Genomic DNA, 26,265 nt, shown 5'->3' on the forward strand with positions numbered 1-26,265 from the left:
TGAAATGAACAAGTATTAGTTTAGTAATACTATTCCTCCATAAACACAATACAAGGAATTAAAAACAACAAAAACCATATGAAAACACGTAAGAGTAAAGTAGTAAATCAACCTTCTGCCATCATCACCAGATTATTCTTCATCCTTATTATTATATCTATACCTATACCTATACCTATCCATCCTTTAACTCACAATCATACCATGACATTAATTGATCAATCAGTCGTTACGATGTCCAGGCAGCTTCTCCTTTATCTTCTCCATCATCCCTTTCTTCTCATGACTTTGCCCGTAACCACCCCCCGCCGTCGTTGTCGTCGTCGTGCTTGACACCCGATGCTGCTCATCTGTACTGTGACCACCGCCCGGAAGTTTCTCTTTGATCTTCCCCATCACACCTTTCTTCTTCCTCCTTCCTCCTTGTCCATCATCCTCCGACTGCATTCAAACATCAATTATTACTTCATTTTCAAGATTATATATATATATATATATATATATATATATATATATATCTATAGTACACTTACAGAGCTTGAGCTGCCACTGCCTGAACGATGAAGAGTTCCAGTTCCGGTTCCGATGCCGGTACCAGTAGTGCCGGTTCCGATGCCTCCGTGCTGACCGTACCCACCTCCAGCTTCGGAACCACCGCCCATGTAAGGGGTGGCGCTAGGTTGGTTTTGATACAACCCACCAGTACCACCAGTTGCACGTCCTACGTCCGTCCCGGTGCCATGGTGACCGGTGGTCCCATAACCACCGCTAGTTTTGTAATCACCCGTACCCGTACCCGTACCCGTACCCAGCCCCTGGTGACCGGTGGTCCCATAACCACCAGCGGTTCCATACTCAGTTCCTGTGGCATGACCACCCAAGCCCTGGTGGCCGGTGGAACCAAGTCCACCTCCGGTTCCATAACCGGTTCCTGTGGGATGACCTACGTTCGCACCCAAGCCCTGGTGGCCGGTGGAACCCAAACCACCGCTGGTTCCGTAATTAGTTCCTGTACTACCGTGGGTACCCAATCCCTGCTGGTGACCGGTGGAACCATAATCACCCATGGTTCCTCCCGTGGTGGAATGAATCGGGTTTCCGTACTCGTCAGTTTGCCGAACAGGGTTGCCATACTCGTCGGTCAGGCGACCCTCCCTTCCGTACTGCTTATCTCCTCCGTATTGCGCCATTTTTTCACTCAAAAAGCTTCAGAAAAAGCACAAGACACACTCTCAGATCGTATACAAGTGAACACTTGTTTTTGGTTTTCTTGGTCTGTTTGATGAGATTGAAGAGATTCGGGATGGGACTTTATAGGGGAAAAGGAGATAACGAAAAGATGGTATACGTGGCGAAAGGAAGATGAATAGCATGTGAGAGAAGCTTACACGTGGTACTCGACGACGCTAGGATTTTGGATAATTTAGAGTTCACTAGCAGTCGATGGACACGTGTCCAATATGTCGGCTGATACTTTTTTCCTGGTGATCATCCTCAAGATTTAACCGACCAAATTTAATGCATAAAATAAAAAATTCATCTTTATATATTTTCTGGTAAATTTATTTTAGATAAAGATAAGGTTTTTGTCGGCAAGTTTTAGGTCGTAGATGATATGGCAATCGCATATCCCAACTCTCCAAATGGACCATTTTTCATCTTAAAAATAAAAATATATATAAGAAATTATTATAAATTGTGATTCAATGCCCCAAAAGAAAATTTTATGTGATAAAAAGGACAATAATCTATAAATAAAAATAACAATTTATTTAATATTACATACTAATAATTTAAATTATCAATTTATAAAAAGTGAAATACATTGGTGGGGTTTGTTCTAAAATAGGATGTGTTGTGTAACTTTGTAAATTATTACAAGGGTTTTAACGGTGTCTAAATTTGAATCCGAATAAGATACGATTTTCGTTATATACTTACTACTATATCACAATCCAAGTGGTTACTTGATTGTATGGTAAAACTTATAATCATATTAAACCTGCAAATTTAAAAATAAAAATATTATTCTAATTAACCAACTTCATAAACGATTTAAAATTACAAATTTCATAATACGTGTTATTTCCTGCCCTACACTTTTTCGAGAAAAATACAAATTTTATTGTCCGTCATAAGAAATAGAATTTGACAGGGGATCAACAAGATATCGGTCAGAAAACGTACAATATGACGTTTTCAATCTTTAATTTCTCATTAAAAATATACGGTTTTAAGATACGATGAAACAACTCTCGTAAAAACCAAATGACTCTAAACTTACTGCTTGTATTAACGTCGTCTTATATTCTTGGAGTTCATTTTAAATGTAAATTACAATTGAAAAATCTATAAGAAATATTTTAATCACCAAAAGTAATTGATGGATTTTCTTAGAAAACTAAAAGAACAATAATTATTTTAAAGATAAGATTTAGGGGGTGTTTGCGATTGCTTATACAAACAATTTATTGACTTATTGCGGTGTGACATCGGTAATAAACACTTTTGCGTGTTTGGATAAACAGTTTATACCGGTGTCAAACCGGTTTTTAAAGAAGTTAAACCATTCTAACTTATGGGGTGTTTGGAATTGTTTATAAAAACAACTTATTGACTTATTCCGGTGTGACACCGGTAATAAGCACTTTTGAATGTTTGGATAAACAGTTTATACCGGTGTCAAACCGGTAATAAGAAGTTTTTAAAGAAGTTAAACCTAAGTTAGAATAGTTTAACTTCTTTAAAAACTCCTTATTACCGGTTTGACACCGGTATACGTTGTTTATTCAAACACTCAGAAGTGTTTATTAGCGATGTCACACCGAAATAAATCAATACGTTGTTTTTATAAGAATCCCAAACACCCCTTTAATATTAAAAACATTTATATTGGAAAAATATGATTAATGGGCCGTGGATGTGTGCTTATTATATAGGTGGCCAAAAACCGATCCCGGCCCGGGCCTTAACCAGTCCCTACCGGTCCCGATCAAGACAAAAACCGTCGGAAACCGGTCCTATCATAACCGGTCCCGGTTCCGGTGAAATACCTCATAACCGGTCAAGCTTACCGGTAACCGGTTAAACATTCCGTCCCGGTTCCGGTCCCATAACCGGTTACGGCCGGTCCCTTGCAAAAAAATATTTTATTTTATTTTTTTCATTTTTTTTTCAAATTTTTGGTAATTAATAAATTTTTAATATGTTATTAATATCTTTGAAATATGTTATTTTTAATATGTTTTATTATAAATACGTTTTATTATAAATATGTTTAAAAATACGTTTTGTTATATATATATATATATACGTTTAATTTTATAAATACGTTTTGTTATATACGTTTATATAAACATTTTATTATAAATACGTTTAAGAATATACTTTAAAAATACGGCTCACTCAAATACACTTTAAAAATACGTTTTATTATGATTAAAGTTACATTGTTTTACAAAGCTCAAACTCTAAAATTATTTGAAAATACATTTATTTATCAATCTTAATCGGTATCTCATGTCGGGCCGGTCCTATAACCGGTTACATAACCGGTTCCGGTCTTAACCAGTTCCGGTCTTAACCGGTTCCGGTCCTAGAAAACATTAAAATCCCTAACCGGTTCATAACCGGAGGTCCACAACCGGTTACTACCGGTCCTGGTCGGTTCCGGTCCCTCTCCAATTCCGGTTCCGGTCCTCCGACGGTTACGGGCCGGACCGGGCCCATTTGGTCATCTCTAGTGCTTAAGTTAAAATGGAATAGCCCGTAAACTTTTAGCTTAATTTTTTTTAGCATGTGGGCTTAAGTTAAAACCTTTTGGGCCGTGGGCTTAATCAATGGGCCTTTGGATGTGGGCTTGTTAAAAACTTTTTGGGCCAAATCCATTTTAACCATCTCTAATGCATGTATTCTTGTATACATAGGAAGTCGAAAGTCCATAGTAGTTATGTGTAGTGCTGCAAATGAGTCGAGACAAGCTCGAGTTCGACAGGGATCAAGTTTGACTCGATATTATTGGCCAAAACTGGAACTCAATAGCTTTACGAGTCATCTTAATGTAGACTCGAGAAAGACTCGAGCTCAATTCAATAGCCTAAATGGTTGAAAATATCTATCAAAACTCTGATCGGAAAAACAAACTTGATTTAAATCATTGAATGGCTTAAATTATATATTACAAATATGGTCGTGACTACAGTCTTGATTTTTTCGATTGATATAAAAGTATACACACAAATTAAACCTTGAAAAGCTCAGTAAGAATTCGAGTCGAGTTTTATAAACTTACATTTTATATTTTAAGCTTATAGTTAGGATCGAGTGCTCAAAATACCAACCAACCCAACCCGAAAAAACCTAAAAAAAACTCAACCGAGGTAATCTCATATATAGTTGATACAAAGTTAGGTCAAACCGCATCTATATTGTGAATTTAATTTGATTATTAAGTTATTGATTAATATATGTACAATAGACCAGCCCATAGTTAGATATATTCAAAATTATATTACAATTTCAACCGTAATCTTACTTTCTTATTCACATGAACCTTCAATTTTTTTGAGTTTATTAGTCGTTTCTGTATATTCTTATTTTTATTTTACTGTTTTTAAACACAAACAATTAGCTAGACCATAGAATAATATACCAAAGTTTCAACCTGATCAACCCAACCCAACCTACACGGTTTGGGTTGGGTTGGGTTGGGTTGGGTTGGGTTGAGATTTTACAAATCGCAAACGTTTTGGTTGTTCAAATGTCTTCAACCTAGCCAACCCAACACAATGTTAAAGTTGTTCAACTTGTACTGGAGCACAAGCTTCAGAAAGTCCGACTAAATCAAACTCGAGTTGATTACAAGCTTAAAGTTATTCTATAAAAGTCAGCTTATATGCAACCCTATTTATATGCTTAAGTGAGCAGGCAAAAGATCGTGTGAGAAGCAAAGTAAAAACCCTTGATCACCTCTAATTTCAAACCCACCCATGAATCATGTTTAATAAGAAGATTGATCTGGTGCATCTCGGTACATCTCATCTCAGCGCATCTCATCCTAATGTGCATTCAAGAACGGAGATCATTTTTTACGCTTCTCATCTTAACTCTCCTTTACTGGAACCACCCTAGGTGAGCAACCTATTTATCGGCTTATATTCTAAACAAATTTGCCAACCCATTTTTATTGCTAACGTTTATCAGTCTTGGTTTTTCTCTCCTTTTTATTACAGTTTTACATAAGCCAAGAGTCTTCATAGAAACAAACGTTCTTTTCCTTAAAACCAGGTAAAAAAAAAAAAATCTACATAAGTCTCGATGTCCCACTTTTTATACCATACTTTCGAATAGAGTATATTGGATGAATTTGATTTGATTTGTTTATACATGCACACATTCACATGAATTTTTATATAAAACAAATACATATGAGGAAGGTTTTGGACATAGAATATTTATATGATATAATTGAAGTAGTACTTTGATATATCTTGCCAATAATGTAGATTTGATGTCATCAATTCCCATTCTATCATCCAAAATACACACACACATATATATATATATATATATATATATATATATATATATATATCAGTGAGGTCATTTGTTAACCCAATATATGGTGTTAATTTTGTGAACCAATTCTAGCCTTTAATATTTGTAATCTATGAATAAAATTCATCATGACATTTTTGTAACAAATTAAAAAAAGGATGTTTAATAAACATAGGTGAGCATTCATGAACAAAATGTAATTTTATAAAAAAAAATAGGGAGATTTATGAACAATCACATACAATATATAACTTACAACAAATTGATAATTTCAAAATGGCTATGAACTATGGTACTAGATTGATTCTTATTTGTTTAAAGAGTTCGTATAGTTAACACAAATGAATTGGTTAACAAAAGATCACACCTCTCTATATAATCATAGCTAATTAATGATATTGAATAAAATAGATTAATCAATGATTAAAATCGATATCATGACATACATCATAAGATGACACTTCTGATCATTCATAAGACGACTGTTTTTGTAACATTATATTTGAATTCAAGATTTTTGGATTGTTTTTCAAGTGTCGGAATAACAATAAAATTACATTTTGAAGGTTTGATTTAATTCAAAAACATGTCAACCCTAAAATGTTGATCGTTATGCAACATGTTGTTATAAGGAAGCAAGAACAAGTGTTCATGGTAACCACTCAGTGAGTTGAAGCCATTGTTGATCTCATTGAGTGATTCAAAACGGTGAGTCAACTCAGCCAACTGAGCTCTAAGAACCGAGTTCTCAGAGTCCATCTGGAGGAACATCCGAGTCGTATCTCTCAAGTTGATGGCCATGTACTTGTTGTCACTCACGAGTTGACTCACTTGCCCGATAAGATCATCCGCATGTTTCTTCTTGCGTATCCTCGATCTCCTAGCCGATTCCCTGTTCGATATCATTCTTTTTTGCTTCTTCGAGACCGAGTCATGATGATCATCTGAACCCAACACCGGGAGCTGAGTTGACTCTGTTGATTTCATCACACCAGCAGCAGCCATGTTGATCAATTACAGTGATGATCACAGAAAAGTATGAGTGTATGTATGTATATATGTATATGTATATGATAATAGTGAAACTGGAAGGTGTTTGTTTTCACGAGAAGACGTAGAACCAGTATAAGAAGACGACGGAGAAGGATTGAACCAAGTGGGTGCGGCGGCCAAGGGAGGTGGAAGTTATGGTGAAACCGGATAAGAGGGCTTCACTGATCACTGGAGACGACATGATGACGACGGTGCAACACCAAGAACCACCATGTGTCACTGATCAGACTCTGGTTTTTTGGAGATAAAGAGAAGGGAGTGGTGTGAAAAATATAGCAGGGGGAAATTAATTATAATACAGCCTTTTTAGAAAATAAAATTATTTTAATTTTAATAATTGTTTTAAAAGTATTATTGGTTGCAATTCAATCTGTTTATTAAAAAAATAGAAATAATAAGATTTTATCTTTATTTATGTTTTCCAAAAATATATCCTTTTCTATTTTTGGACTAATAAAAAATACATATATATTATTTTTAATGTGTTTTATTGGGTTTTTTTCGTCTTTTATTTATTAAAAAAAACGTTTGAGGCAATATTTTTATTTTGGTTTTCTTTCATGTAATTGGGTCGGAGTTCGTTTACCAAACGCTTACCTAGAGAAGTACTTATCAAGTTACATTACCTTTCAGGATGAATATGGTATGAACCAAAAATTTTACCCGGTAAGTGAGGACGATAACCCTTACCATGGTTAACGCTTATCTAATTGTTGTTGAATACGATATCATTTGAGTGGACTAAAATTAATCTTACCCGGTAAGTAATTACTAGGGTAAGAGTTTGGTAAATAGCCCCTTAAGTTGGAGTCCATCTGGTGCACCTCAAACAGGGTCGGTCCCTTTAGTCATTTTGCTTATTTTAAGGTTCTTATTTTCTTAAACATAATAGCGGGTTCCGATAGATGGTGGTAGCTATGGGAATGGAAAAAGATGACAAGCTTGAGGTGACGGTGGAAGAAGATGGCGAGCTTCACCGGGGCGGGTAATGGCCTCAAACAAACTCAACTCCATCGTCGTAGTATAATTCAAACCCACCGTTGTCATTTAGGTCTATATCTTCGTCTTGCTTTTCATCTTTCAATTCGTTTGCAAATCTCAAAGGTTAATTCCTTTATAATTAGGTGTGTTTGCACCGGTGCAATACAATTTAGAGCTAAATTCGTAAACCAAATAGCATATTCAGTTTGAACATTTTTCCAAAAGCACAATCCAACTTTATGTGCTTCAAACCAAAATAATACTACACTGCAAATTTGGTGTGATTTATAGTTATACGGTGTGTATCTAAATATTTTGTGTCGTGTGTAAAGTGACGACAGTACAAAATTTCATAGTTCATATATATAATCCATTCAATACAAAATAGGGTATAATCAGGGTCGGTCCTAAGATTTTGATGCCATGTGCAAAAATGATTAAGAATGCCCCTAAGCCTATTTTGTTAAACCAATGAAATAACGAAACATGCGACTTTTTAAAGAGTTTAGAACCTATTCAAGCTAAGTGTCTCATCCCCATGTTGATTTTTATTAATTATAATAAAAAAAATATAATGGGGGGAGGACATAAAAAGCAAAACCTCGAATACAAAATATAGAATGATAAAATGATAAATCTTGGATTAAAATTGTGCTTCCTTCTTTTCCAATTTTCCTTTTTTCCAAATTGAAATTAGCAAAATAGAAACTTTATTTCAATATATGAGACTTAAAAGACAAGAAAAATTATAATTAGTTTTTAACTAAAATAGTAAATTGCATCCAAATTACTGTCATATTAAACAAAAAGTAAAACTCATAAGTTATAGGTCTAATGACTAAAGGCTAAGGTCCTATCTGTTAGGAGCTTAATAAGTTTAATAGAACTAATAGCTTATTCGCTCAACTATCATGACTGTTTCGTAGTGGCTTAATGATATAGAAGTGACTTATCTAGTAAGTTTCTAGGGGGGAGATTTATATAAAAAGCCAAGTTTTTTTTCTTCCAAACTTGTCCCTTCCGACTAAAAAACACTCATTACATCTGCGAAGAAACTCTCCCAAACAAAAATATTTCCAACTTATACAAACAGATTAATTCATACAAACAACTTTATCCATATATAATTTAATAAAAAAAACCAATCAAACGGCCCCTAAATCTAATGCGGTAATAAACAAAAGTCAAAAGAACAATAATAAATTGTAAAATTCATAATTTATGTTACCGTGCATTGCAAAGATTAAGTGCCCAATAATTAAGACAATATCACAATATGTTGTTAATGTTGTGCGGTGTGCTCCAGTTATGTTGATACGGTGATGTGTTCATGTGCTTTGAAAATTTCAGTTCTCATATATTTCAATATGCAAGAAGAAAACTCATTATCAAAATGACAAAAGCCTCTTAGCCTTAGCCTAGTAGGTCAATGACTCAAACGACCACATGACCCAACTTTATAATAATCAGTTGGAAATTTAGATTTTTTTGCAAAAAGATTTAAAGATTCATAAATCATAATATGACTCATACAGCAACTCCGTAAGTTCAATCAACAGTAAAAATCAGTCATTCAAGATTTCCATCTTTGATTTCTTGAATCTAATTTGTGACCATTAATCGGCTAGAAAGAGAACTTCATGCCTTGAAAATCGAAATAGTCGAACTTTGAAGAACAATAGAAATTAGATTGAGTTGTTGGAATGATGTCGTTAATCGGTTCACGATATGCATTAAGTATTCATCACTACTAGGTTTTGGGCCTGTTTTTATAATTAAAGTTCAGTTGTCCAATTCCCAAATTCTTAAACCAAAAGCTAGTAATAGATGACAACTTGATGCCCCTTTAGGCTTTGATGTCCTGTACGGCCGCACGAGCCAGCCAGGGTATAATATTTGAGAAGTTGAAGCTTGAGAGTTAACTTGAGAATTAAGATGAATCGAATTGAAGCTTGAGAAGTGGTAAATATTTGAGAAGTAAAGAAGTGATCCTAGTCCTTCATATAGTTAAGATCGGATTTGACTGGTCAATTATTACGACTTTAACTGGTAAAAAATTGTGAGTATGCAAAAAATAGAGACTTTAACAAATAAGTGGCAAACGAATTCATATATGAACCTATGTGATTCAAATATAAACTATATATTCATATATGAACTCATGTAATTCACATATGAACTATTTTAACTGATTCATATATGAACCATTGTGTTTCACATATGAACCCGTATGATTCATATATGAACCCTTATGATTCGATGTGAACTAATTAACGGGTTCACACACAAAAACATAATTTATATGTGCATTACATGAGTTCACATATCAACTCGTTTGCCGCCTATTAGTAAAAGTTATGAAACTACCCATCTATCTTCTGCATACCCATGCGAGAAATTATTCGGCGCTTCACGGTCAAAGTTCGTAAATGTTGACCAGATGAAGGGTAATGTTCACTTCTTTATTTCTCAAATATTCGTCACTTCTTAAATGAACCTTTATATATATATATAGGGTCAGGTTCAAATGTTAACAAAAGTTTTTGTGTTAACTTTGTTAACCGATCTTAGTCGTTCAATTTTTCAATAACGGTTGTAATTAATCATGATAAAAACTTATTATTTTAAATTTAGAATTTCAAAAAGATAGGTGAACAAAATTGAAAAGGGTATTTAGGTAAAAAAAATTATGTAACTCCCATATCATTAATTGGGAGTTACAAAATAAAAAAATTCTATGATTTTTGTTAATGTAAGAACCATATAAACACAACTATATATATATGAACCATTGTGTCAAATACAAACAAAAAATTAACATATATATGAACTTGGACTGCATAGCATTTATGAACACAATATGAACATAATAAGAATAACTGCTATACGAAAGAAAATAAATAAAAAAACAGGTATGAACACAATATGAACAACTTGTGAACAATAGTTCCTTCATTATAAACACATTCAAGAGCGATCATTTGTCAATTGGAGTTTATATATGCATTGCATCTACACTGTTTAAGGTTCAACCCTTATTCATATATGTTTCTGGTCTTATGTGGTTGTTCACCCCTTGTTCATATCGTGTTCACCCATTGTTCATATCGTGTTCACCCCTTGTTCATATCGTATAAAATATATGAACACATAACMCCAACGYTATGAACACCGGGTGCAAACACTTACACAAATATAAAGGTTTGATATCAAGCTTAAAAAATAACACTTGTGTTCATATGATAGAAGTAACATGAACACAATGKTTCATRATTCATAAAAGTCGGTAATATGACAATATGAAAATGRGYCRTRCATGTACTTCCATTTGAACATGTGAATTAGGTACGTATTAATGATTAATTTTTTTTATCAACTCAATATGAACTACAAAAAACACAACACATCATAATGAACATAAATTCGATTAAAACGAGTCTAATAAAATATTAATCCATTAACAAGACATTCGATTTGGTTAATTTCTTCACTTCCCGAACTCAAACTCCGATTGTCACCATAAACCATTTTAATCTTCTCAATGTTGTCGATTTTTTTTCCAATGCGTTTATTCATAATAGTTTGAACGATACCGAAAATTTTACTACCGTGTTTCCTCCACGAATTAAAAACTCATAAAACAATAAAAATGGAAGATCAAGATTAAAAAATAAATAAAAATATCAATATTATAAATGTATATTTTTAGGGATTTTATGATTTTGTAACTCCCCTTTAATGGTATGGAAGTTACATAGCAAATGAAATTACTCAAATACCCTTGGCATAATATATATATATATATATATATATATATATGTATACCCATTCAAGGGAGAATTGATTAGTTTGTAGTAACTGTGAGATCCAATCTCAACCGCAAATCAACGGATAAATTAGGAAATTAGTAATTATAGTAGTTTGAGTTAAAATTATAATTAGAGGGCATTTTAGGTATTTAAAAAAAACTCATCTCTCCTTTCTCCTCTCTCCTACCTCCAATCTCCGGCCTCCGGTGAACATTAATCCGACAGGTACCAAGTAATCACAAAGATACACAATGTGATACCCATTGTGATATACTGTGATACCATTGTGATACCAACTCAAACCATAAAAACAAAGATACACAATGTTATACCTATTGTAATACACAATGTGATACCCATTGTGATATACTGTGATACCGATTTCACCGGATGCCGGAGATTGGAGGTCGGAGGTCGGAGAGATGAGAGAGGAGTTTTTCAAAAAATACCTAATATGTCATTTAATTATAATTTTAACTCAAACTACCATAATTATTAATTTTCTAATTTATTTGTTGATTTGTGGTTGAGATTAGACCTCACAATTACCATAAACTATTCAGTTCTCATTTGATTAGACCCTTATATATATATATATATATATATATATATATATATATATATAATATTATGTCTTACGTTTTGATTTGAACTATGGTTTGAATAATCCGAAACCACAAACCAAGATATAGAAAATATAAGCCGTAAATAAGTTCATAATGTTTATACTTGCACCATTCTTTTTCTTGATTTACATATGTTTTGAATGTTTATAACTCTTAAGGGGTGTTTAGTTCACGTAATGGAATTACAATTTATTAAAGGAATTTGATTTTGAAGAAATTTGAATGGAATTTGACTACGCGTTTGGTTGGTAGGAATTGGAATAAAATGTCTCAATAGGTTGGGTAGGTGGGGTGGGAGTGAATGAGGGTGAGTGAAAGTGAGTGGCACTTGTGATAGCGACAATAATGGTGTGGTGGTAGGGGTTATGTTAGGGGCATGACAGTAATGGTAGTAGCATGGTCGTAGTAGGGATGTGCAATGAGTGACGGGGGGGGGGGTGGGTGTGATGACAACAGTAATGACATGGTGGTTAGTGGTGGGGTAGAGTGGATGGGGTTAGCGGTGGGGCATGACAAACAATAGTAGCATAGTTATGGTGGGTGGTAATATAATTTAATTCCTTTCATTATTGCCAATGAATGATGAATTAATTAATTTGTGGAATTCAATGGAATTTGAATGATTCCATCTATTTCCATAAATGAACCAAACAAAAAAATTGGAATTTGGTCAAAAGAATTTGTCATTTCAATTCCATCAAATTCCTTCAAATTTTACGAACCAAATAACTCTTAAATATTATGTATATATTTTTAATACTAGAACGGTACTCGCACAATGTAGCGAAATACATCTCGATTTAATGTTTTATTTTATTTATATTTGTCTCAATCGATGCTATAATACAATTTTATGTGGTTTTAAGAAAGCGGTAATGTTTTTATATTAGAGTATAAATATGAAAATATCATAAATTTTTTTTTCTTTATATTAGTATCAAACAGACTATTTAACTTTTTTCTATTTTTTGTATATTTCATTAATTCATTTTTTTATTTTTGGTTTAATAATTAAGTATTTTGTTAGAACTCAATTATTATCCTAATTATATTTAAGATTTTTTATATTTAAAATGAGATGTTTATCCTTTATTTTGATTATTTTTTCTGCAGTTAGTTAGACGAATTCAAACATAAAGCTTTAGTAAATTGTACTTAGACACAATTTACTTGTAATATTGAATTTTAAGTAACATACATCAATAAACAATATTTCATACATAATAAATAATTTTTAAGAATTTTATCAAATACTTTATAATATAGTATAGATTACTGAATATGCATGACACCTATTAATAAGAAGCAAAATGACAAAAAAAAACATCTCATGTGAGGATATATCGTGTACTCAACGGTTGTTAATGATAAAAACGAAACAAAAACAAAAGCATTATCAAAACCAATAAAACAAGAACGGTTATTTAGGGGATGTTTACTAGATGTTTACCCGGTAAGTGCTTATTGGATAGTTTTTCTCATCGGATGAACATGACAAATGTCAAATATCTTACTCGGTAAGAGCAATGATAAAAATAAAGAGTCTTGCTCGGTAAATGAGGGTAACGACTCTGACCCGGATAAGCGTTTACCAGGTAAATTGTTGCATACGATACTATTTTGATGTACTACAATCTTACCTGGTAAAATAAATTACAGTATTGACTCCTAAAGGTAAGCGCTTACCAGGTAAATATTTCGGTGAACGGTAGGCATGAGAATGGACCCCGACCCGTCGGGGAACCCGGTCCACCTGCCCCGGTCGGGGACAAGGATTCCCTGCAGGGGATCCCCGTTTGTCTCAAACCAGGGATGGGACGGGGAGGGTATGGTACTCCCCGCCCCGCCCCGTTTCCGTTATATATATTAATTAATAAATTATATATATATATATATATATATATTCAACTAAAGCGGTAATTCATAATTTTCTATTTTGTAGCTAGTTTTATAATCTAAAATTGTTACTTTTTGCATGTTAATATGTAATATTTTGGATATCAAGTCAAAATACAATTATTCGATAAGTTTTGTATATTACTCGATATCTTTTGGTACATGTAACTTTAAGTTTTTTTTAGATAAACTGAATTTTTTTGGTTTTAGGTTATTAGTTCTTATATGATGTTGTGGTTTTTTTGTATTAAAATAAATCCATTTTGATTTTAGGTTTATTGAAAATGTTTGATATTTAAACATGTATGACCTCTCACATATTTAATTTAAAATAACTTACATAAACGGAAAAAAAATCTTCGTTTCCCCGTTGGGGATGTGATTATATTCTCCGACGGGGATGGGGACGGGGATAGAGATAAGTAATCGGAGACGGGGATGAGAATTGAGGTCCCCGCCTTATTCCCATGCCTAGTAAATGGCTAATTTTTAAGCATAATTTCAAACGTATTTTGGTTGTAACATGTAATTAAGATTTGGGCCTAAATAATTTATATAAAGATTAATTTAAATTTATATGGTTAGTTTTGATCCCTAAAGTTTAGTTATTGATAAATATCTTTAATTTTTTATCAATAATAAATATTTTTATCAAATGATTGATGAAGCGACAAGTGAGGTAGCTTTGGTGTCATATTAGTTGGGGAAGAAGCCAACAATTATTTACCTAATAAATATTTTTTTTAAATATATAAATACACTTATTATCCCCACCTACAATATATAATTTCTTTTCATAAAATTTCTTGAAAATATAAATTTGAAATTACAAAAGCAAACAAAATCCAACCTAATAGACCCCTATATCCCAATTCCCCAATAAAAATAAGGTCACAAAAATAGATAAGTAACTATTAGTGATGGTCAAAAACCGATCCTGAGCTAGGCCGAGCTGGGTCGAAGTCGGTCTCGGGCCATCACTAGGAACGATGCACAAAAGGGCTCAAGCTTCTAGCCCAGTCTAGGTTCAACTTAAAAAACTGGACCTAATGAGCCCGAATCCTGATCTGAGCCAACCCTCAAAGAATGATTAGACAGAAATTTTGGAGGCAAATTCAATTCGAAAAAAAAACATGACCTGAAAAATTCTAGAAAAGACAAGTTAAGCCCAAAAAAACGTGGCTTGAATCTAATAGGGGCCTTTTACAACACGAAAATTCCGGCCCGTGTGTTTTTTGCTCACCGAGAACAGGTTTGGAAGACCTAGGCTCAGAGCTGAAAACGCCCCGGGTCTTGTGCATCTCCAAGATAAGTGGCAGATGCAAATTTTTACCGTGTTTCAAGAGACATAGATACCATTTCATACTAAATAGAATCGAAATTATAACAAAACCAAAATATTTGAATCCCGCATTCTTTTTTCTATTTATGGATATATCGTACATAGACTTGAATTCAATGAACAAAATTGCAAAAATAAAAAATGACAACTCTTTCTAATTATAGAAACTGGAAAATCCAAACTCCATAAATAGAAACCATGGTACTTGCTATTAATGGAAAGAAACAGAGCTGCTACTATCTTTCAAGCACCATTCCCATTGGATATGCAGCAGCTTCAGGATGATAATGCAGCATTTCCCTCACCATCTCCTCCCTAATCATCTCTTCATTCATATTCTCATCAAGATCCAAATTTATCGGCATTCGGGCGGGCGGGTTATTATTCGGGTCAAACAAACCCGCCATATACGGGTGGTGTAAAGCCTCTGTCACCGTTATCCTCTTCGCCGGATCAAACACCAACATTCGCCGGAGCAGATCCAGCGCTAGCGGATCCGCCAAAGGGTACAAAGAAGAAAGCCCGATCCCTCTGGTGAACGGCAACGTTTTGATGAACCTTCGAGCTTTTGCGTTATCGATGAATCCAAGATCGTTGTCGTTTTGGCTGCCGAGAATGTTGATTATGAGTTTCAACTGGTTGAGGCACTCGGTTCCCGGAAAAAGCGGTTTCCGGCCGAGGATTTCGGCAAAGATGCAGCCAACAGACCAGACGTCGATGGAGGTTCCGTAGTTGTCACAACAGAGGAGAAGCTCGGGTGCTCGATACCAACGTGTGACTACGTATTCGGTCATAAACTGTTCGCTACCTTGGCTAGTTCTTGCGAGCCCGAAATCGCATATTTTGAGCTCGCAGTTGGCATTGACCAAGAGATTTCCGGGCTTTAGATCACGATGAAGTACATTAGCCGAGTGAAGATACTTTAGACCTCGAAGCAACTGGTTTACAAAAACGACGTATTAGGATCGATAATCAAACACACATTGTAGTGCATGGAACATGTAAGAATATGTGAAACCTCATCAGATTACTGTTTAAAACAGTCATCTAATAGAGAAGGTACATTCTAACATATAACGAGAAGAAATAGTCAAAGTCTAGCCGATAAGATTAGGATCAATAATCACAAAGACACAAATATGGTGCATACAACACTGCAACAAAATCGGGTTTATAAAACATCAAAAACGTCTAAATGTTTTAATAGACTGCTTTATATGACTTAAATTTATAGGACCAAACAATTATGCATCATATGTAAAATTGTTATGATAAATTTATAGAACACTTTTGAGAAAATGTCCCATGAAAGGCATCTTTTTATAAGATATTTTTTTCAAATAATGTCATAAAGTTAATATACCGTTTTATTTCAAAAATATCCTAAAAATGTCTTAAAAACTTGTTACGATGCCTGAAAACGTCCTATAAAATTATTATAACATTTTTACATACGACACATAATTGTTGGATCCTATAAAAAAAGTATATTAGGACATGTAGACATTTTTGGTATCATATAGACCTGTTTTTGTTGTAGCAGAACTGTAGAAGATATGAAAATATGTAGAATCCCGTCAAATTACTTTTCAAAAGAGTCCTTGAATCCAGAAGTGAATTCCAATATATATTGAACAGAAACTGTGTAAGTCTAACTGACATGAGACTCTAGCAGAACAAAACATCAAAGACATAGTATTTACGTGCTTATTCTCATGATTACCAATCGGAGCGATCATTTCAAGCAATAATGAAAAGAAAAAAGACCCGATAAATTACTGTGTGAAACGGAAATTTATACCTGAAACAAGAAGAATTTGCAGTGATCATTCGAGAGCGGTTGTGAAGACTTGATAATATGATGAAGATCAGTATCCATAAGATCGTAAACAAGATACACATCTTTGAAGCTATTCCTGTAGATCGGAAACATGACATCTTTCAATCCAATCACATTTTCATGCCTAATATGTCGAAGAAGCTTCAACTCCCTTAGAGTTCTTAAAGCATCGGTCGGGTTACCAAACACATTGTTGATCTTCTTGATTGCAACTTTCTCGTTGGTTTCTCTATTGATCGAAGAACACACGACCCCATATGCTCCTCTCCCAATTGGTTTGATCGGTATGTATTTGGTGTCGATTTCGAACAAAGTTTGCCACATCGTGTAATAATGTTTCCCTCTTTGCCTAAATCCATTTGGTGGTTCAACATATGTTGCCATATCTCTGTTCATTACCACAAAATGAATCTTTTGTTAAACCCTAACGATATCTAACGTAAATTGCAAAACCCAATTGAATTTTAAGCAACAATTGGCCAAAATGCAGATAATTTACAAAACCCCAGTTCAAACTCAAGCAAGAATTCTCCAAAATCTATAACGATTAGCAAAACCCACTTGAAATTTAAGCAAATAATTGACCTAAATCTGAAAACTGGCAAAACCCCAATTCAATTTAGAGCCAGAATTCGCCAAAATCTATTATAGTTTGCAAAACCCACTTGAAATTAAGCAAATAATCGACCAAATTCCCAAAACTTGCAAAACCCCAGTTCAAATTCAAGCCAGAGTTTGCCAAAATCTATAATAACTTGCAAAATCCAGTTGAAATTTGAGCAAAAAGTTGACCAAAATCCGTAAAACTTGCAAAATTTCAGTTCAAATTCAAGCAAGAATTGGCCAAAATCTATAATAGCTTGCAAAACCCACTTGAAATTTAGCAAATAATCGACAAAATCTTCAATAAATTCCAAACCAACTTGAAATTGACGCAAATGTTGACCAAAATCTGGCGAACTTGCGAAATCAACTTGAATGAAACAATTGTAATAGCGAAAATCTGTAAGAACTTGCAAACCCACTTGAAACTAAAGCAAATAAGTAGTCAAAATCTATACGAACTTGCAGGAGCCATTTGAAATTAAGCAAATAATTGGCCAAAAACTCTATAATAATTTGCAGAATCCAGTTGAAATCCAAGCATACAACTGAAAACCCATTTGCATTCAAGTGAGATTATGACCTAATTATAAACATCCAACAACTATAAAATATATGTATGTAGTGTGAATAGATTCAGAGAATCAATACTTACTTGCTGCAGGTGGATCTTCTTCGATCTTCAATTCCTGAAAAAGTAATATTAAAAATTACAAGAACTGTCACTTTGCTATCTCCTCAATCCTTCCAAAATCTCCTAATTGCACAAACTTTCTTTGCTTTTCCTTAACGCAAAGCAAAGGAAAACTGTCGGAATCCAACACTTTCGGCACAAACTTCCCAATTTTTCATAGGGTTTCCTGAAACCCCAAATGATCACATCGATCAATAATTCCCAAATTTCTGGGAAATTTCAATTTTCCACACCCTCATCAAGTGGCCTTCAGAATACCAAATCAGCTACGGGTTTTAGCTTCAAATCATGAAAGAAGATGATCATAGGATCAAATATCTTGAGTATGGTTTATTTATAGAAAAGGTAGCTGTAATGGAGGATCTCCACCCACTCAACTAGTTGAAATTAGGCCTGGATAGGTAGCGAGAAGGGATTATTTATAATGATCACATGACGATATGAAGAAAATTTAGAATTAAACATCTAATCGTGAAGGAATCATTGATATTTTCCATGGGTTCATGCACATATCCGACTTCTTTAAACAAAGTATCACTACAAGCAACAAGAAGAAACCCCCGTATTATGGACTTCTTGTTGCCACATTTCAAAGTTACAATTTACATCTAGATCCCTGTATTATGGACTTATTGCAGAAATCTCCCCATAACCAAACCAAATACATCTCACTAGAGGTGTAAATGAGTCGAGTAGTAGGTATTCGAGCTCGGTTCGAAAAAGTAGTATCAGATTTGAGCTCGAATAACTTTGAAAAATCGGGCTCGAGCTTAAGCCCGAATATGTTTTTAATGTTGAGCTCGAGCTTGATGTTTGTTTACGAGCTTGGACTTGAGATCGATTAATTCATTTATTTGCTCAAACTTGATGGTTTTCATATTTTGATTATATAATTTATAAACATATAAATATGTTTGGCTAGAAAAGGTGTATGCTTGAATGGTTCGACTTGACTCGACTCAACTTGTGAAATTTATCAAGCTTTCGACGAGCCGAGTCATACTTGTATTGTGGAGCTTGTCTCGTTAATTCAGGTAGCTTTATTTTGTGTTTGAGATCTATTCGAGCTCGAGTAGGTCGTTAAAAGCTCAAATCGTATACACCCCTACATCTCACATGAACTACAGTCTAGGAAAAATAAGATGTACGCAGAATCACGGATATTTATTTTAACCAAAGGAGTAAAGATGCTAACCTTGTAGAGTTAACTTCATTTGCAATAAGACTTAGGTGTTCAGGCCTCCTTTTCATAAATCACCAATTCAAATCCCGCAACACAATTGGGACTCTCCTGACTGTTATCGAGTGCCCATGAGTTTAGTCGAGGTACATGCAAGGTGGAACGGACACCTACGATTAACAAAAAGAAATAGTAAATGTTTATTAAATATCAACCGTTATCATATTCTTTTACCAAGTTTTTTGAGATTTGGGTTCGATTCTGACTTGACCAATTTTTATAAAACTTGTTACATCCATCCTTGAAAATGAATGTTTTTTTTTGATTAAGTTGAATATCCAACTCGCTATGTGAGCCAACTAATCCTAGAGCGATCACCTATTTGGCAGATAACCCGGAGCCGCCGTATTTGAACCTTTGTGGCCACAAGAGGATTTTTATTTCTCCTTGAATTTGAACAAGTGATCTCCTGGTACTTTTAACTTTTGGAGTCAAACTCAAACCAATCAAACATCATCTTTATGTTTGAATAAAAAAAATTATGGTTCATATGAATGAGGTTTTAAATTTACCTTATAAATTGAGAAGACTCAAAAGATATGATTCCATCTATACAAAAATATATTTGATTATCTTTTAATATCCCAAGAAATATATAAAAAGGGTCTGGAAACTTGGTGATTGAAAGTTGAATTGGTAATATGTTTTAAAAATGTTCTAAATATGAAACTATAGGGGTATAACTGTATTTATCTGAAAGATGAAGGGGTGAAAAGGAAATAGTGAGGAGTTAGTGGGTTTGGAGGCAGCTTGGCGTTGAAATAATCGGTCTTCTCTCTCGTGGCTCCAACTTTTGAATTTGGAAACATTCTCTACCATTTTAAGAATTACTTGTCTATCCGCACAATGCGGCTAGAGCTATGAATTTTAATGATTTTAAAGTTTTATTGATTTTAGAAGATAAGATTTAACGATGATATATGTTATACTTGATTTTTATATATTAATACAATTTGAATAAATAAGAGTTATGGTTTCAATTACAGACTATCGATGAAAAAAATTGTATGACAGTTTAAAATCAAATATATTTAAAATCTAACATATTTAAACGACTCCACAAATGTGTTCGATTTACACCAAGAACAAAGAACCAATAAACTTGAGTTTTAAGATAAACACTCAAAACCAATAAAGAAAACTACAAATTTGACAGATTATAAGCCATGAAAAGACAAAAAAAGATAGGTTTTAAAATGAAATTTCAACTGCTTACCCTCTTTCTTGTTCAGAGACTCAGATTAAGATTGAATTAATACATGTATATATATATTTCAAAAAAACCCAAGAACATATTATACAGTGCAATTTAGACAGCCTAACCCCAATATTGGACTCATTTCGAAATATTAAAAATATTTTTTCATAGTATATATAGCATATAATAATATAATTAAGTCAAAAACTATTCAATATTGGACTCATTTCGAAAGTATTAATGAGACAATTATAATGGTGTAACTTGTTAAAATAAAAATGTAATTTTTAAACATGTTTTAATTGATATACGATTATGTATATTAATTTGATAAAAGTTTAAAATGAAATATTTAAAAGTAATGACGTAAAGTAAATTAATTAACTAATTATAATGATATAAAGTGTAATCGGTTGTAAGAGGTGAGTGTATGTGAGGAGAGGAGGAGGTGAAAAGGTGAAAAAGTGATATAAAGAGTATCTTGGTCATTTAATATTTTAAGACTTTTGTTAAATTTGTCTTATAAGATAGTATAGATACTTAAAATAAAATAATAAAAATTATATTTTTAGAAAACAAAAATTCATCTCACACCGAAACCCAAAAATATATGATATATCAAAAATATAAAAACTCATTTAAACTTGTTTGGATTCAATTTCGAATCACTTTATTTCCATTATTTTAAATTTAAATCAATATTATTTTAAATTTAAAAATAAACAAAACCAAATTCAGTTTCGATTTTAAATGATTAAACAAAAAAATTAATTTTAAGAACCGTATTTAACACGTTTTGTATCCTTATTTAGAATAAATATTCATTATGAGTAACACATTAATGATAAATGTAAACGTGTTATTCATTATGAATAATATATTAATGATTAATATGTGTTAATCATTACGAATAGCACATTCATTATAAATATATTACCACATTTAAAAGAAATGTCATGTTCCTAATCAATTTTAAGTGACACATTCATATTTCTGATGAATATTTCATGTCATGTTGTGTTCAGTTCTCGAATTTTACGTTTCTAATAAAACTTATTCAACTTAAAATAAAAATAAAAAAATACATAATCTATATTATATTATAAAGCATTTAACAAAAACTCTTAAAAACCATTTTATATATATAAAATACTGTTTATTGATGCATATTACTTAAAATTCAAGATTACAAGTAAATACTGCATAATTACAACTTATTAAAGCTCCATGCTTGAATTCGTATAACTAACTGCAGATAAACATAATCAAATATTATATAAACATTTCATTTTAAATATAAAAAATCTAAAATATAATTAGGATAATCATTATATTTTAATAGAATACTTAATTATTATTTTTATAAAAAATTATATTATTAAATTAAAAATAACTTATTTCGTTATTAAAACTAAATTAAATTATACTAATAAAGAATTGAATTAAATAAATTACGCAACAAAACAAAAATTTAAATAGTTAATTTGATACTAATATCGATATATATGTTTTTTTAAAATTTTAAGATATCTTCAAATTTATACTTTATTCAAAATAAGAACATTATCGGTTTTTTTATAAAACCATATAAAAACATATTATAACATTGACAGAGAACAGAATAAAACGAAACATTAAAATCAAGATGTATCTCACTGCATTGCGCGAGTACCCTTCTAATATACAGATTGATGAAATTTTAAAATGATTGTAATCTAATAGCAAGATATATCTTTGGAAATTAGCCAAAAACTAGTATGTGTTCGAATAATTTCAAGTTTAAAAGAATATACCGTTTTTAAAACTTTATATGAAATTTGTGAATTAACTTGAAAACGTGGTCGTTTTGGTTTGAATTCGCCGGCTGTTATTTGCATTTGCGTTTGCGCAAATGCATGTGGGAGGATATTAACGGCGTAAGCAAAGCACGTGGATGGACAGCTTTTGTCTTTCACGAAATCGCCGGCAGCCGTTCTTTACTTAATTAACCTTTGACTTTGTTATCATGCTCACTTAAATCCTCCAAGTTTACCATTTATTCAATTCTAACCTTGAATTTTTTATGACTTAAATCTATACTACCTTATAAACCAGATTTATCAAAAGTCTTAAAAATATTTTTTAATGCACAAAGTACTATACATTTATGCACAAAGTCTTAAAAACAACTCATAATGCATTAAGTACTACTATTTTATGCATTCAGTCTTAAAATCTCTTAATCTACAATTAAAATAATATATATTACAAGTTACCAATGCATATTATTACTTTTTCTTTTCATGTTTCTAAGATACTTTTGACACCTTTCACTCATGCATTCATCCTCTCATACCTCTATGTCTTCTCATCATCCCCCAATGTGAGATTCAAACTGATATTCACCATGAGTTATTAAAAGTTCTCTCATTCATCTCCCATTCAATTGCTCTAGAACTCTCGGTCTCGGTCTCGATCTCTTGATTTTTTGCTATTGGTGTAAATCGGACACATTTGTGAAGTTGTTTAAATATGTTGGATTTTAAATATATTGGATTTTAAACTGTCAAACAATTTTTTTCATCGATTAATTGTACTTGGAACCATAACTCTTATTTATTCAAATTGTATAAATATGTAAAGAGCAAGTGTAACTTATATCATCGTTAAATCTTCTCTAATAAAACCAATGAAACTTHAAAATCGTTAAAATTCACGGCTCCCGCCACATTACGCAAGTACACAACTAATTTTATCCTTATAGTGGATGTATTGATAATTTTGCATAATATAATTCATGTCCCCTTTCTTTCCCTTTTTGACCATTTACCTCATGGTTATAAGTTGATTAGGTATATTGATCTTTTATCGATTATATTTGATAAATTAGCTGTTAATAAATAAATTAATTATATTTAGGGGTCGTTTACCTACACACTTACTCGGTAAGCACTTACCGGTAAAATTCAACACTATCGTTTACTTACCATGTAAGATTTTATTCACTAAAACGTATTGTATGCAACAATTTATCCTAGTAAGCGCTAACCATGGTAAGAGTCTTCGTCCTCACTTACCGGGTAAGACTCTCGGTTCTTGTCTTCGCTTTTACCGGTTAAGATTTTTAGTCATTGTCATATTCATCCGATAAAGTAAAGTGACTTGGTAAGCGCTTACCCGGTTAAGCGTTTGGTAAACGGCACCTTAGTAGACTAGTTGATAAGTTGATTGGTAATCAGAAGCATTCCAATTTTTTTACATGCTCTGTTATCCGTAAATCTTTTGATTACACTGTAAAATAAGATAACAATGATATATATATATATATATATATATAGAGAGAGAGAGAGAGAGAGAGAGAGAGAGAGAAATTACAGAGGCGACGATGAGGTATACTATTTTTGTCTTTTAATAGAAAATAAAGAAGCACTGAGGTAGACTATAGTTTTACATTCATTGATAAAAGACATTAAACAATGTAAAATTGAACCCCAAAATTTTGGAGGTTTTTTAAAAATCACACATTTAAGATGTTAAAAACAACGTTGTTGAGAATAAATGACATGTTGAACATTTAATTTGAAAAATATAAGTGCAAAAAGAAACTTATTGAAATGTTACATGAAATAACTTTTGTAAAAAGTAGATTATAAGCTATCTTATATGCTAGCTTATGGCTTATCAAACTAGGGAATTTAAAAATAAACAAATAAGCTAACTTACTCTTAGGGGTCGTTTACTCAATTGCTTACCCGGTAAGCGCTTACCGATAGGAGTCAACACTATGATTTATTTTGATGCGTAAGATTTTAGTATATTAAAACATATCGAATGCAACAATTTAGTGGGTAACCGCTTACCTGGGTAAGAGTCGCCATCCTCACTTACCGGGTAAGACTCTCCATCATTCTCATCGCTCTTACCCGGTAAGATTCTTGACCATTCTCATGTTCATCCGATGAGAAAATTTATCTGGTAAATACTTACCAAGTAAGTGTTTAGTAAACGACCCCTTAATAAACATAACCTATTGAAAGTGTTTAGTTTGCTCTAGGTTTATTTTGCGTACGAGTTCGGATCTCCCACTTTGACGTTCCTTTAAAAACCGAAAGAATAAGGTTCGTTTTCAACGCAATTGTCTACATAATAAATAATTTTATGCATCGATTGTTTATATGAAAATGCATGAGTCGTTTTCACTCGTGGGTTGTTAGGTAACGAGACAATAATAATTGAAGGGTGGTAGCAATGTTGGACTTAAGCCCTATGCGTTGAATGATCCCATTTTTGGTGTTATATTTATAGGTGACCAAACGAGACATATAACACCATAACGTGAAAATCAATGGTTATATCAAATAATACAATTCAATGACCAAAAAACCATTGTTTCAATATAAATATAATATACGGGTTTTTTTTATTGTAAAAACCCATGAAATTTTGATAAGTTTGAGAACTAGTGCATCATGTGTTATTTCATATTTAATTTAATACTAGGATTTAGAATATTCATTATCATATATATGTTTCACAATGTATTTATTTCATATTTATTTGTTTCACAATGTGAATCCAAAAGTTACACGTAAAAGAGTTTCACATTATGAATTGTATACATATGAATGAATCAAACACATTGTGAAACAAATATATGTTCAACAATATATTAAACTAGTGTTTGATATCGCGCGTTGCGCGATAACAATAATTTTTTTTTAAACTTGTTGAAGTTAGCTAAATGAGTCGATAATCACATTTATATATTAAATTAATAAGAATCAATATTACCTTTAACATATGAATCCATCCACCTCATTTGGATTATCCATAGATTTTAAATTAATTTTACAAATCAACAGATTAATCCCAAATACAGTGCAAACAGCCTCGAAAACACACTGTTTCGAGCCACTTAGAGTCATAACTGACTTTTCGACCCTTCATGAAAGTTGTAGTATACAGTAAGGACTTTCTAACTGTAAAATACGATCTTATTCCGACTTAAAGTTTGTGAGTTATACATTGTTAAAGTACGGGAGCTATACTGTCGGTAAAATCCGATTTCATAATTTCCCAACTAACTTTTATGATCCCAACTTCGCGTATTCAATCAAGCGGGTAATTTTCTCCACGACTACGGATCCCATACTACCCCCATAAACTGAAAATCCAAAACCTCAATTGCTACAGTATACCGTTTAGTTGTCTTATGCTTGTTTGAACAGTCTTGATAAATCTTGTCTTTCTTATTATGTTGTACTAAAAAAAGATTGAAACCCGTGTGTTTGGTCATTTAGTAAATATACTAATTTTAAAAATAATATATATAAAGAGTGTTATGTAAATAATATAATCGACAATGATCATAAGGTATTATAAGCGTTATCTTCATTTTATTTTAATTATATTAATTATAATCAATTTATTATTATTTAGATATAGATA

General features: G+C 32.4%; 3 protein-coding genes across 3 annotated transcripts; all 3 read right to left on the reverse strand.

Moving 5' to 3' along the window:
- On the reverse strand, positions 1-1,291 carry LOC112513717 (embryogenic cell protein 40-like). Its single transcript, XM_025120072.1, has 2 exons — positions 534-1,291; positions 1-441 (listed from the first exon to the last, which is right to left on the reverse strand). Exons 1-2 carry the CDS (start codon positions 1,188-1,190, stop codon positions 223-225), a joined length of 876 nt encoding a protein of 291 aa, XP_024975840.1. The 5' UTR covers positions 1,191-1,291; the 3' UTR covers positions 1-222.
- Positions 1,292-6,101: 4,810 nt separating this feature from the next.
- On the reverse strand, positions 6,102-6,842 carry LOC112513486 (bZIP transcription factor 2-like). The gene has a single exon (XM_025119764.1). It carries the CDS (start codon positions 6,559-6,561, stop codon positions 6,130-6,132), a length of 432 nt encoding a protein of 143 aa, XP_024975532.1. The 5' UTR covers positions 6,562-6,842; the 3' UTR covers positions 6,102-6,129.
- An 8,487-nt stretch (positions 6,843-15,329) lies between these two features.
- LOC112512697 (mitogen-activated protein kinase 7) lies at positions 15,330-18,938 on the reverse strand. The gene is made up of 3 exons (XM_025118797.1): positions 18,362-18,938; positions 17,065-17,491; positions 15,330-16,201 (listed from the first exon to the last, which is right to left on the reverse strand). The coding sequence occupies exons 2-3, from the start codon at positions 17,485-17,487 to the stop codon at positions 15,500-15,502; spliced, it is 1,125 nt and encodes a 374-aa protein (XP_024974565.1). The 5' UTR covers positions 17,488-17,491; positions 18,362-18,938; the 3' UTR covers positions 15,330-15,499.
- Between the last annotated feature and the right edge of the window lie 7,327 nt (positions 18,939-26,265).

Source organism: Cynara cardunculus (assembly GCF_001531365.2).
Source record: "Cynara cardunculus var. scolymus isolate 2C chromosome LG 5, CcrdV1, whole genome shotgun sequence".
Lineage (NCBI taxonomy): Eukaryota > Viridiplantae > Streptophyta > Magnoliopsida > Asterales > Asteraceae > Cynara > Cynara cardunculus.